The sequence below is a fragment of the Rhinolophus ferrumequinum genome, chromosome 6 (genome assembly GCF_004115265.2).
Source record: "Rhinolophus ferrumequinum isolate MPI-CBG mRhiFer1 chromosome 6, mRhiFer1_v1.p, whole genome shotgun sequence".
NCBI lineage: Eukaryota > Metazoa > Chordata > Mammalia > Chiroptera > Rhinolophidae > Rhinolophus > Rhinolophus ferrumequinum.
Window position 1 is genome coordinate 13,453,095 of NC_046289.1, and position 14,191 is coordinate 13,467,285.

Sequence of the window (14,191 nt, forward strand, 5' to 3'; positions counted from 1 at the left end):
TTTGAGCCAAAAGCTGAAGGATAAATTGAAATTGGCTAAAAGAGGAGGTGGAATGCATTCCAGAAAGAAGAAAGAAAAAGTGGTGTGATTTATCTAGATAGAAGGTGTGAAAGTGATAAGGGGTAAAGCGTCAGAATTAGGATCCAAACAATTAAGGGATCTGGGAATAAAACAGAGCAATTTGAACATTATCCTGAAAGCTCTTGGGGGAGGGGAGGTCTTGGTAGGTTTAAAGAGAGTAGTTTCATGATTAGATTTATGTTTTGGGGAAGATTAATCTGGCAAGTATTGTGGAGGCAGATGGGAGAGCCGGAGGCTATGTAGTCTCTGCTAATGATTGAAGAGGGCCTACATGAAGGCAGTGGGATTGAAGAGGAGGACATGGACTTTTTGAGATATTAAGGATGTCTTGGTGACTGAAGAGGGATAGGAAATTTGGTGGAAGGGGGACCCTAAGTTTATGGTTTAGGCAGATTGTTGTTCTTTACTAAGATAGCAAATGCAGGAGAAGGAATAGATTCAAGAAAAAGTGCCACGTTTGGTTGGGGATGTGTTGAGCTTGACATGGCTAGAGAGTATACTGCTCCATGAGTCTGTGACTCAGTGGCAAAGGTCCTGGGTGTGAGGGAAATAGATATGGGCACGACTGAAATGTCAGAGGTAGCATATATGAGAGTACAAAACAAAATGTTGAACTCCATAGAAGTCAAGTGTCTTGCCCTTGTCATACACCTGGCAAGGTGTCAGTGGCTCAGAACCTAGGGCTCATCTGGCTGCTAAGCCTAGTGATATGCCAGTGTTTCATGATAAAATCTATCTCCTTTCTTCCCCTTGTTTATATTGCTCCCCGAAGGATATGTTATTGCTCAATTACTGGTTTTGTGACTTCCTTGTTCCAGTAGTTATCAGCCATGGTTTAGGTGCGATCAGGTGTTGGTCCCTTCATCTCCCATCTCTGTCTTTCCATGCATCCTGATGCTAGTCTGGTGTGAGGTTTTCTTAGTACATTTTGGCCTGGGGATCACTGCATGGTCGTTCTTAACAGTAACAGATAGCATGTATAAATTTCGAATAAAGAAGAGGAGAGGAGTCTTTCCTTTTTTCATTGCTGCTTGTAATAAATATTTTCCTGCAAGAGGTTGAGGGGGAAATTACTTGCGATTCATCTTTCCCACCCTGGCCCCCAGATATGGTATTTGACAAATGGTCTTAAGAGAGAGAACTAGTTTCATTTCTTCTAATAGCTACCCTGAGAGTCAAGGTCCTCAAGATAAATTTGTAATCATGAGGTTCATCAGTAGGCTTAGCAAGCTTACCTCCCAGCCAACCCTCATCTCAGGAGAAGAGAAACTTGTTTGTTGCTTGGAACCTGTGTTTTAGCTGTTGGACAAATAATAGATCTATTTGCCCAATGATGGGCAAAACAGAGATAGGCAAACAAATAACCTGAGACCTTCCACAGCTCAGCTTTGCCTAAAAGCTGGCTAAATATGGGTGTGCTCCGTGGAATACATAAAACACCAAGAAAAAGTATTCATGATTGGATTTGTTTTATTCATACTTTTGAAAACTTTTTTTTAGGCAACTTCCCGACTTCTAGTGAATTACCCAGAGCCTTATCGTTCTCAAATATTGGATTATCTCTTTAAGGTAATGGAAAAAGAGTTATTTAATAGTATCTGTGATATTTTAAAAACTATGGTGAATATCACCCATAGAATTTATCACCTTCAAAATTCTAGGTTTGTTTTTTTCTTAATGGCAATTTACTTTTGGGATAAGTTGCTATTTATTTGAAGTTTTGCTTTGGTTTTCTCATCTGTAAAATCAAAGGCAGCAATTAGTAATTGTCTTGAAGTATATTGTCCTTCATACAATGAATCACAGTGTTAATACTGTTACTTCTTTCTCCAGCCAAACTTCGGTGCTTCTTTGCATATTCTAAAAGTCGAAATAGGTGGTGATGGGCAGACAACAGGTAGGAGTACTTGGGAAATGGACTTTCCCCCTCCCCACCTCCAACATTTGAATCTATGCCTAAACTTATGGACTGTGATTTTGGAATATAAGTGATGCCAACATTTTTGATACTGATTATTGCTTAGTAAATTGTTCCTTATCATTCCTTTTTCACTCTAATTATTTTTAAAAATTGGTATCAAGATACGCATTTTCCCATTAAAAACAGCATTTAGACTTCAGATTGTATATTTAGTTGAAATAATCAGTAGTAAGCAAATCTATAGTTTTCTAAAACCTATATTCACTAGAGAGAGCGTGGGTATAGTTTGGAATTGTACTGAAAAGTTAAAAAAACAAAGCTTTTAATATTGTGTAAACATATAAAGTGTTATTAGCTTTAAATAAAATAGGTGGTAAAAATATAAGTAATCAGTATTTCAGATACATAGCTCTATTTTTTCTTTTAAAAACAAAATTATTTTTAATCACTAAATCTTCAGCCTTCGTTGCCACCATTTTGGTTGGTTTTGTATAATGCATGTAGTCAATTAAAAGTCTTTAGGCCTCTGGTTTCCAAGAAGAAGAAAAAGGAATTTAATTATCTCAGTGATTATATATAGTTTACTATTTATAGGTCAGATTCCATTATAGGGAACTCTAGAGTACCCTATACTCTTGTATTTTTACTCTTGTGTTCCTGTTAGTGATTTGGAAGTAAGTTTTGTTAAACAGATATATCTGTGAGGTGGTGGTAGTGTTTATGTTGAAAGAAAAAATGCAAATTAAAATAAAAGGAAATCCCTTGTGAGAGGACCTGTGTTATATTGTCAGATCCTTTCATGTATAATTGATAATGACCGGCCAGTTTCATGTGCTGAAGCTAAATGACGGGGAGACATACAGACACAGGTAATTCTTGTGAATTCTGATGTTTACCTTTAAGAACTGGGCAAGGGCCACTCTTCTCGTGAGGCCTTCTTATCAAGGTCAGGTGTTTGTGAGGCCTGGTGACACCTGAAGGCTGGTGTCAGCTACCTACCTTGACACACTGTAAAGGCTAGTATAGAATTTTTCTCATAATGGGGATGTGTACTCATTCCTTTTTCCTCAAACCTCTGTGGTCTTGGTATAAAAGGCACAGTATAGGTGCAAGGAATGAAGTATGAGAATTGGGGCCCAGGCGCCCAGGGATTCACGGCTGGGATTGAGAAGCTGAAAGTAGAGGCCATGTGAATTTAAAGTTGAACGTGGAGATTTGAAAACCTCAGAGAGACCAAAAGCCCAGCAGAACGTAGTTCTAGGAGTTTTCTAGTATATGAGGTGATACCACCTCTCTTAACACTGCTTATAAGAGAAAGGTGTGGTTTTATTATTGAAGATGTTTGCACTGTTTAGGATAATGAAAAAAGATGAAATAATGGGCTTTAATCATCCATCCTCAAGTTATGAAAGATGTTCTTATTTGCCCAACTTCAGGATTGGAACTGGAGTACGACTTTTGTGAAACGTGTGTATGTGTGCCAGGGAGAGTGGCCCTACAAAGCACCGTTAATGGGTAGTTTCCTCTTTTCTGCTCTCTCACATTCAGATGGCACCGAGCCGTCCCACATGCACTATGCATTAGATGAGAATTATTTCCGAGGATATGAGTGGTGGTTGATGAAGGAAGCTAAGAAGCGGAATCCTAATATTACACTCATGGGTAAGATGTGAAGTCTGCCATGCTTTTGCAGTCTGTTTTGCTTTAACTTTTTAAATCCTGAATCATGTATGTGGAGTCTCTATTAATACTGAAGTACTAATAATGTTGTTACTACTACCAGTATGCAACTAGCAGCAAGACACAGGCCAGGCACGATCCTCTCTGCCCTTATATAGTACGTCTGATCTTTATTACTCTTCCCATTTTACAGAAGAAGCAGTAGAGGCTCAGAGAGGTTACGCCACTGACTGAAGGTCAGATAATTAGTGAATGGCAAAATCAGACTATTCCATCCTGGTGGGTTTTTTCCTCCTTTTTTTGATGCTAAACTGCTTTGCTCAACATTTCCCATCAAAATCTGTCAAAGGGCAATGCTATTTATAAAATGGTATATTGCATGCAATAGTATATTCCAGCTATTTGCAAAGTTGTATATTACACGTAGCAGCAGACCCCATTTCTAGACGCGGTACATACAAAGGTTCTTTGTTTTGAAACCCACCCCTGTGATTGTCATTGTTCCAGGCACTGGCGATACTGACCAATCCAACCCTCAATAACTGCCCTTGGGCAGCTTAGGTTCTAGTGGCAGAATCATTGGATGATTTGTCAGATGGGACTGTATTCATTTCAGTTCTTCTGTAACAAAGTACAGACTTGTGAAGTATTTCAAACATACACAGTGGTGGCCTATTTCATAATTTGAAATGAATTCGATTTTTTGAAACAGGCTTGCACATTCAGACTAATTTCAGTGAGATTAATGAGATCTATTTTATAAGCTTGATTTCAAGTGATTTTAAAAATCATTTTCAACCGTCGAATTAGAGGACAAGCATGTTTTTCTAAATTAAAAAAAGAATGAGGAATGTTCTTTGTAAATGGACTTTTGTAAGAGATTCCAGAAATGTTTTGAGCAGTGAAAAGCATCATTGACTTCAGTGTGTACTTGCCTATTGGGTGGCTTTCTAGGTCAGTTCTCATTTAAATGTAGAAAATCTGGCATGCTGAACCATGTCCTAACAAAGACGTACACATGGTGGGCCTTCAGAATGTATTTGGCATTTCATTGTTTTAAAATTCTCCATTATTTCAATGTCACATTTCTTGTGTAGATACACTTAGTCTTTCCTCTTGATTTTAGAAAAGTAAGCATGTTGTCATTTTGATTTTGCTACTTTCAGTGGTGAACTAGACTGATAATATATAAACAGTTAAGGAACTTAACTGTTGAGCTTATTTTAATGCATTAGTAACAGAATTAGGATTTATAATAGTAATGAGTGCTTCTCTACTCATTTTTTTTTACTTAAAAATAATAATTAGGGTATTGGAAGAAAGTGGATTATTTAATCTGTATCATTTAGCAAATGAATTTTCCCCTATTGAGTCATTGGCATTTACGTTGCTGTAAGGACAAACTAGTTTTCTAAATTTGATTACCTAATTTATATTTTAAGTGGCCTTAGTAGTTAATGAGGAGTTTGTTTTCTGCTTACCTCATAGGAGTAATTAAGCATAAGCTTTCAGAACTTTTTGATTTGACCTTAGAAAACAGAAATTGGATATTGAACATCCTATAGCAGGTGATGGGATGTTAAGTTAAATTGTATGTTCTTTCTTTCTATTGGTAAGTAAGTATCTTTGAGAGAGGTGTTTGTTGTTTGTTTTTATTTCTTTTTCTTGAGAGAGCGTTTGGAATTATTGACTCTAACTCTAGGGATCAATAAGGAATTCTAACATCTGTCACTGGAAGGCATTTTGAGAATTTGTGCATGGTATGTCATCTTTCCTTTAGTCAGATCTGTATTGGCTTTTTGTTGAGCCTGTGTTCGTTTTGGTTTCTTTTGCTTTGTTTCTAATAGTGTCCGCACTGTTATACCCACTCTACCTTTGTGTCCTCCTTTCTCTCTGCAGGGTTGCCATGGTCATTCCCTGGATGGCTGGGAAACGGTTTCAACTGGCCTTATGAAAACCTGCAGCTGACTGCCTACTACGTCATAACGTGGATTGTGGGTGCTAAGCATTATCATGATTTGGACATTGATTATATCGGGGTTAGTAATGGAGTTAAAATATGCTTCACTTTGGGAAGTTTATTTGTACTTTTTAAAAGTAATTTGTTGCTGTAGCACTTGGTTGACTAACCATTTTGTGTCATGATACTAATTTGTTCTATTGGTGTCTGACAATAACATTAACTGTAATACATGTGACCTTGTGTTCCTCCTCTTTGCCCATTTACAGCCTTCCCACTTTTGAAAAACTGTGCTGTGTTACCCTCTGAACTATTTTTTTTTTTTTAATGTTTGTTTCTGGTACCACCCCAGCTCAAATTCTCCTTCAAAGCTTTTCCTAGTTTTTCTAGTTCTTACAATACTATGTTTACTAGATAGTTTAATGATTAATCCTATTTTGCGGTCTGAGTCTTCTATTCTAAACTAGGGTGGCAGACTTTTCCTTAAAGGATCAGAGAGTAAATGTTTTAGGTTTTGTGGGTGAAAAGGTGTTATTAAGGATATTAAGGAGAAACTTACATAACCATTTAAATTGTAACCTTTAAAAACTGTAAAAACCATTTTTAGCTCTCAGGCTATAAAAATACAAGTAGTGTGCCAGATTTGGCAGGCTGGCTGAAATCTGCGTACCCTTGTCCTAAAATGTTATTTAATGATTTAAAAAATGTAAATTATGATGTTTTTGTCCTTCCAGCAGGTAACTGGTCTGTTGGCAGGTGGGGGCGTGCCTCAGATTGCACTGTATCCTCAGAGCCTCACACACACATACGATGGGTCTCCATGTACTTTTGTTTATTAAATGTGCCATCTGTCAAAACTGATCTTAAAAGTTTTCATGCAATCAGCAAGGCAATTACTGAGCTCCTACTGTGTTTCAGGTACTGTAACTATTATGTTCTAGGGATACGAGGATGTGTAAGCTCTTGAGGAGTTCAGTGAGAGAAGTAGACCCGGCAACAGATAAACGGCAGTGTCATGGGATGACATAGGACATGAGGATGAGCCAAGGGCTGGAAGCCAGAAGCAAGAGTACCCTTGTTGTTACTATCTTTCTCTCTAAATTATGACTGCAAATGTTTGTATTTGAGAAATTTCTTACATGTTAAGGTATTTTTAACCCACAATGAGAGTCACTGTAGGTGTGGGTCGAATAGCATCCTATTATGGTAAAGTCACACTTCGAAGCTGTTTCTGGTCAATAATGGCCGATTCACATCTTGTTTAGACTCTTGATAATTCCACGCTAAGGTGAGGAGCTTCTTTAATAAGAATTCTTCCCTGTATCGCTGGAGTAAAACGAGTTACAGGGCCTGGACTCCAGGCCCTTCCCTGTCATTCACGGTTTTCTCAGCAGCAAAATGAAAATCTTGCACATTCCTTTTCAACTCTAAATCCCCATGCTTCTTGTTTCGAAACCTAAGAGATTTGTGTATGTTCCTTTTATCCTCATTAAGGTTTTGCTTTTGCGCTGTAGCACATCTTTGTGATTCTCTGTGTGTGTTAAAAAAGTCACTTCTGTACGGTGTACACATGAACACCTGGTTTCAGGGGTGTCTGAATTATTAGCGCAACCCCACGTCTGTCAGGTCTCCAGCGCCTCCTGTAGTTCCCGGCACACATTGCATTGTCAGTATTTGTTGACTGAATGAATATTCGATTTTTAGAAATCTCTGCACTAAATGATTCTTTGAAAACACCCACCCAATATTTTAATACTTTTAAAAATAGTATTTTAATTTAAAAAAGTTATGTTGTCTTACAAATATCTTTAAATTCTATAACCAGGACATTCCATAAAGTAAGAAAAAAATGGCTTTCCAGGTGATAGGAAAGACCATGAGAAAAGTGGTGTCTTCACGATGATGTCTACTTTCTGACTCTTAAAAATTTTGAAGTCAGACTTTTCGACTTTTTGTTTTGCAGATTTGGAATGAGAGGTCATTTAACATCAATTATATCAAGGTATGTACAACTTTAAAATCTCTTTAAGTTACTAGTGAATAATTCCTTTATGGTTCCATGGAAATTAGTAGTCGGAACCGTATTTTTTTTAACAGCGGTTATTTGTTTTGCTAGCTGTGACATAAAATTCAAGCAAAATCTTAATATTTATATTCCCTATTAAAGCATATGTAATTCGCTGTAAGCCCCAAATTGCCTCTGTCTGAAGAATTGTGTTGAATTTTCCTATTTTAAAATTTATTATTTGTGGAATTACAATAATCATTATAAAAACAGTTGTATCATTTTAGACTTTTAGGCCCTAAAGAAATATAGTTTTCTTCTTTTATTATCTTACATCAAAATTTCTGGTACATTGTCTCATTCTTATTTTCTTTGGAATGCCTATTATATTGGAATATTACATTTTTCTATTTGTGATTAGCAAATAGGTAGCAACTAACATTTGCAAAGCATATGACTTTGAGCCATTTTCCTAAACATTTATCTCCATTTAACTCTTCCTACCTCCCTTATAAGGTAACTACTATTATTGCTATTTTTCAGGAAAAGGGAAAACTGAGAATGATAACCCCTTCTGTCATTTGAAAACAAGGGCATTTTAACTTTCTGGTGGAGATATTCTCTAGTTTACTTTGCAGTTCCATTTGTCTTGTTTTGTGTGTCTTTTGTCTAAGGAATATAATTTTGTGGTTATATTTTGTTTCAGTTGTTAAAACATTTTCTTTAAATCGAATGTCTTCTGTTTTAAGCACTAAATTTCTTTTATTTTCTCATTTAATTGATCAGCAAGTATTAACTCAACCCCTAATTTGTCAGGCATTGTGCACATACTTGGAATACAAGGATACAAAATACTATTTCTGCCCAAAAGGAGTTCACATTTGGGTGCTACAGAGTCCCATACAGCCAACTAAAAGATCAGGCATAATTCCTCTAGCACAGTGATGCACGTAAAGGATTGTCAGGAGGTAACAGAGAGGAGGTGAGATTTCTGCTTGGGTGGACTAGGGAAGTCTATTGGAGCGGTTGACATGTACTTGGAATCTTCAAGGTAGGATGAATAGGAGCTCCCCAAGTTGCTCAGGCAGGAGCATGACACTGCAAATAAGTGAAGACTGAGAGGTGAAGGGATTTGGGGGAAGGGCAAATGGTGAAGGATGGATTAGAGAAGGGGGAACTGAGGGGGCACTGAGCTATTAGTAGGCCACCATGTTCACTGGAGTAATGGCACATTTGAAATAATCCTTGGTTGTGGGATTTGATAGGATTGAAGCCAGAGCCGGGTAACTCAAGGTCACCTTCAGGCTGCAGGTACTCTAGTGCTGTGGGGGTGGGGTAGTTGTGGGAGGTGTGGCAGTGGAGCTAGTGTAAGACGGAAGCACAAGGTTGTTGGTGGGATGTTGTGTCTGCTTGAGCACAGGTCTGATGAGAGCAACAAGAGCACAGAGCAGAAGCCAACCTGTGCATACGACTGTATAACCCTATAGCCAGGTACGGTGCCACAGCAGGGACATACTAGTGGAAAGTGATGAACTTTTTATTTACCCAAATTTGCCATTTCATAGCCAACTTTTTTCTTCTTCTTGTGTCGCTCTAGTTGTGTTCATTTCATTTGAAGGTAGCATTAAAAGCATTAGAATATGCTTTCCTTTTTTTTTTTTAAACTAATGATCTGCAAGGAGGTTTTATTTTTTTAAACTCTTATGAGTCTGTTCTGATTCCATTGTGTTCTAATTCACCTTACCTAGTTTGAAAGGCTAATTGTCATTTTAAACAGTTCAGATTTCATTTTCTTTTCTTTCAAACTTTAGTTTACTTGCAGAAAAATATTTCAGGACATAAAATCTTTTAGTTTGTAACTGCTATTTTGTAGCAAGATTTTATTGGACTCTGTGTCCTGTGTGTTAACATGTCTATTGAAAAAGTTCAATAATGGCAGTTGAATGTAGGTATTTAGGTTCGATAAGCTTAATGAATGTATATTCCATATAGTGTAGTAAGATGGCCCCTAGAAATAGTAAGGATTTGTTTTTAAGAGTAGAAATCAATATAATACAACAAACAATTTATATAAAGAAGGCAGGGCTATTGTTTCTTTTATTTTTTGTTTTTTGCATTGTATTTATGATTTATTTTAGTTTTCAGTGATGTGGTTTTTAAATTGTGTCTGGAAAATCCCATATGTAGGATCTGAGGGTGGTGGATAGAACTGGATATGTGAGTCCCTGGACTCTCACTGGGTTCAAGCCGAACAGCTTCCCTTTCCTTTATCTTATAAATAGATAACTTTTGTTTTTAGGAGAAAGGGATGGGTTCTACAATGAAAACAACATTGGAAATGTATTAGGTAAAAGTTTGCTTAAAAAAATTCTTCTATTCATGCTGACTTTGGGATGAAAACGTATTTAAAAATACAACTTATAGACTTGTATATTTTGGAGTGTTATTTGTATATACTGTATACAAATGTGAGCAATTTTAGAGATGATGGTCTAGGAATAGCATTAGAGAAACTAGATATATCCATAATGATAAATGCAAACTTGACTAAGTTGCTCTCCCTCCTCTCTGTAAGAATAAGAAAGAATTTCAGGATGATGAAGCTTAAGGTTGGTCTTGTAATAGAGGGATAGAGATTCTCAATCCTACTGAATCTTGAGCGTTGCTCTCTATTTACAATAAGGACCTGTTCATACTACTTCCAGGGTACCCTGGGAAACTTGTTTGAAAGATGAACTTGGATTGCTACTCTAATTCTCACCTTGTTTTTTTTTTTTTTTTTAAACACTATAGTTCATCAGTTCTAAGAAATCATCCATTTAAAGTACAACATAGAATTGACTCGAGCTTTCATCATTTGCTTCCTAAAAGAGCACATTAATTGATTGGAAAATTCCTTAGTTCAGAAAAATTAGAATGTGAAACGAGAGGTTGTGAAACTCTTTGTTGTTTTCTGATCTTAATTAACCCAACTGATATTTATTGAGCACCTGCTACCTACTATGAGCAGGACTGTTCCAAGTGGCACAGTAGTGGGGCTTATTCGTACCCATTCATCAAGAACTACTTCTGTTTTGAAATCTGGTCCTTCTGCTCCCTGGTTAAATGATGTCTCCTCTTCTCTGCTCTTGTTTTACATATGGGCAATCTATACATTTTGTCGTGTACTTATTTTCTGGTACACCTTGTTAGTTTTTGTGTCTTGGTGAGTGTGTTTATTGCCTAAGAATGAGGACTGCATCTTGTGTTTCTTTTAGGGACTCCTGGTGCACAAGCACGTACTGAGTGCCAGTGTTGATTTATTTTCTGTTAGAATTTAGCTTGTTGCTTTTCATTTTCCTGGGTAGAAAGTCCTACAGGTAGGTTTTATTTCCTGTCCTGTCTATACCTGTGAAAGACTTGAGGGTAACGATGGGATATTTCGTATTTCTATTTCTAGTATAATATAAAATATTAAGAACTACGATAGTTTCAGTAATGGCAGAATATTTGAAGACATTGTAAAATAATCAAAATAAAATTATAGATTAGCATTTTACCAAATGATGTTTAGTATGGTCCCGATTTTATTATTGTGTCTACATAAGAAAATTCCTGAAAGGATGCATACCAAAATAATAGTGGTCATTTCTGTGTCGTACTATTATGATTTTTTTTTTTTTTTTTTTTACACTTTCTACCCTCTCACCCTGATTTTCTCTGGTTAACCATTTCATGTCAGAGGGAAAATCCCTCTAAAACATTTTTAGCTCTTGAGTATATTTTATTTTTAAATTCCCACGAAGTAAGTTATCTTAATGAAAATACTTTTATTTTACTATTAATCTTTTACGTACACAGGAGGCACATTTCTCCTGGGAAATAATATTGACTCCATCCTCCAGGGTGCTGGTTTTTGAAGATGCTTTGGCTTTCTTGGTTGTAATTCAACAGGTGAAAACTCATTGGTAACCTTTCCTGTGTTCTGTTTATCTCTCTGAAAGGTTTTAAGACAAATGCTGGACTATCAAGGTCTCCAACATGTGAAAATCATAGCGAGTGATAATCTCTGGGAGCCCATTTCTGCTTCTATGCTGCTTGATTCCGAGCTCTGGAAGGTGATTGATGTTATCGGGTAAGGAGCGTTTTCCTGGGAGAACGAAGTTTCTGGTTGCTTGGGCTGGATACTGACGGTGCCTCTGTTGTTGCCCTTTCTTCCCATTTAATTACATTTTCGGAAAGTAACTGTCCTGTATTTACTTAACTGAAGCCTATGCTTCTGATTATTTCATTCCATTTTCTTGGAAATGTGTGTGACCATGAAATGTATTGGTAACTTTTAAAAAATTACATTAATGTTTGCAGTAATACAACCTGGCTTTGTAAGATGAAAGGGCAGGGTAGTATTTAAATTTTAGAAATTACAAAAAGCAATGTCGTGAAATGAATTCCTAACTCTCAGACTTCCTGTGGTTGGGCGTTCTCTCATGAACACTTACGTACCTGGTGTAGTGTACTGATTATGGCTTTTGTCATGTCTGCTTAGCAGTGTGGCTTTGACCCTGCTCCTTAGTCCAATTCTGCCTTTCAGCCCTTTGCATCTCAGCCTCACTGGGTTCCAGCAAAATATATGTAGTATTTACTCGTGTGTGTGTGTGTGTGTGTGTGTGTGTATGTATAAATATATATGTATGTATGTTTTTGAGAGATTTTTTAATTAAAATTTTTATTTTCAGATAATTGTAAATTTGTTTGTAGTTGTAAAAAATAATACAGAAATATCTCTTGGAACCCTTCCCCAGTAGGATGGTTCATTTTATGTGTCAATTTGACTGGGTTAAGGGATAATAACTTGAAGTTTTCCAAAGGTAGTTTACTCTTTTTATTCAAGAAAAAACTGCGTGGGTTTTTATTTTTTTATTTTTTGTTTTTGTCTGGGAGTAAATGCCTATCTACTGGGTGGGACAAGGGAGGATGTACTATTTTATGTAACATGAGGCCTGACAATTAAGTTCACGAACGTGTTACAACGCTGTTGCTCACCTTTTTTGATATCAAATGGATGATTCATTATGAATTTGTACCAACCGGACAAACAGTTAACCAAGTTTACTATTTGGAAGTGCTGAAAAGGCTGCATGGAAAAGTTAGACGACCTGAACTTTTCACCAACAATACATGGCTCTTGCATCACGACAATGCACCAGCTCACACAGCACTGTCTGTGAGGGAGTTTTTAGCCAGTAAACAAATAACTGCATTGGAACACCCTACCTATTCACCTGATCTGGCCCCCAGTGACTTCTTTCTTTACCTGAAGATAAAGGAAATGTTGAAAGGAAGACATTTTGATGACATTCAGGACATCAAGGGTAATAGGATGACAGCTCTGATGACCACTCCAGAAAAAGAGTTCCAAAATTGCTTTGAAGGGTGGAGTAGGTACTGGCGTCGGTGCATGGCTTCCCAAGGGGAGTACTTCAAAAGTGACCATAGTGATATTCAGCAATGAGGTATGTAGCATGTTTTCTAGGATGAGTTTGTGAACTTAATTGTCCGACCTCAGAGACTCATTAGTCTTATTTTTGACTTCCTTCTTACTCTTTCCTTCCTAGTGTCCTAAGCTCTGTACTTCCCCTGGGAAGTCTGAATCCTGGTCCCACTTTATTCATCTCTTGGAGTGTTCTAGGCCGTGGCATTCTCTGCTACCTCCATCTATTAATATCAACATGCTTCCATACATATTATGGTTTCCAGAAACAGATAGAAATTTCTCATCCATCAGTGATTTTCCTTCCCATTTTGTATATTGTTATAGGTTTATCTCATTTTAAGGGCATCCTGAGACACAACAGTGGGAAGGAGATGCTTACAATCAGTCTGACATCTACCTGGAAGCTGTCCATTGTTCTACAACAGAAAACGTTGGAGAAGACATGTATTTTTAGTCACTCAACAAATACATATAAGCGCCACATTTTGACCTTTTCCCATTTTCTCCCACCTCTTCTTTTCTAGAGCTCATTATCCTGGGACCTATACAGTAAAGGATGCAAAATTGACTAAGAAGAAGCTTTGGTCTTCTGAAGATTTTAGCACTTTCAATAATGATGTGGGTGCAGGCTGCTGGGGTCGCATATTGAATCAGAATTATATCAACGGCAATATGACTTCGTAAGTTATTAAAAACCTTTTAAAGATTTTTATTTTGAAAAATTTCAGAAGCAGAATAAGTAGAAAAAAGTACAATGGACTTTCATATTCTCACAACCTAGATTCAATGATTGTAAACATTTTACCTTATTTGTTTCATCTATACTTATATTTATACCTAAGCTACATATCTATTTTTCATTATTTGAATATAGTCTGTATTGAATAAAGTAACATATATATATATATAAATGAATAATTATGAAGTAAATTACAGATGTCATGACATTTTACCCCTAAGTATTTTAGCATGTGCCTCCAAAATTAAGACTATTCTCCTGCATGATCACAATATCACTTTGATACATAAAAGCATAAAAGCATTTTTAAAAGTATTTCTAATATTCAGTCT

The 14,191-nt window shown here is 36.7% G+C and overlaps 1 protein-coding gene across 2 annotated transcripts in view; it reads left to right on the forward strand.

The window, feature by feature from the left end:
- GALC (galactosylceramidase) overlaps positions 1-14,191 on the forward strand; it is a 50,049-nt gene that overhangs the window by 11,375 nt on the left and 24,483 nt on the right. The window contains exons 2-8 of one of the 2 annotated variants that reach the window (XM_033109610.1): positions 1,582-1,650; positions 1,915-1,978; positions 3,551-3,664; positions 5,582-5,721; positions 7,606-7,644; positions 11,631-11,761; positions 13,645-13,800. In XM_033109610.1, the coding sequence (XP_032965501.1) occupies positions 1,582-1,650; positions 1,915-1,978; positions 3,551-3,664; positions 5,582-5,721; positions 7,606-7,644; positions 11,631-11,761; positions 13,645-13,800 (713 nt within the window). The remainder of the gene's footprint in view (positions 1-1,581; positions 1,651-1,914; positions 1,979-3,550; positions 3,665-5,581; positions 5,722-7,605; positions 7,645-11,630; positions 11,762-13,644; positions 13,801-14,191) is intronic. The other variant, XM_033109612.1, reaches the window with a different exon arrangement.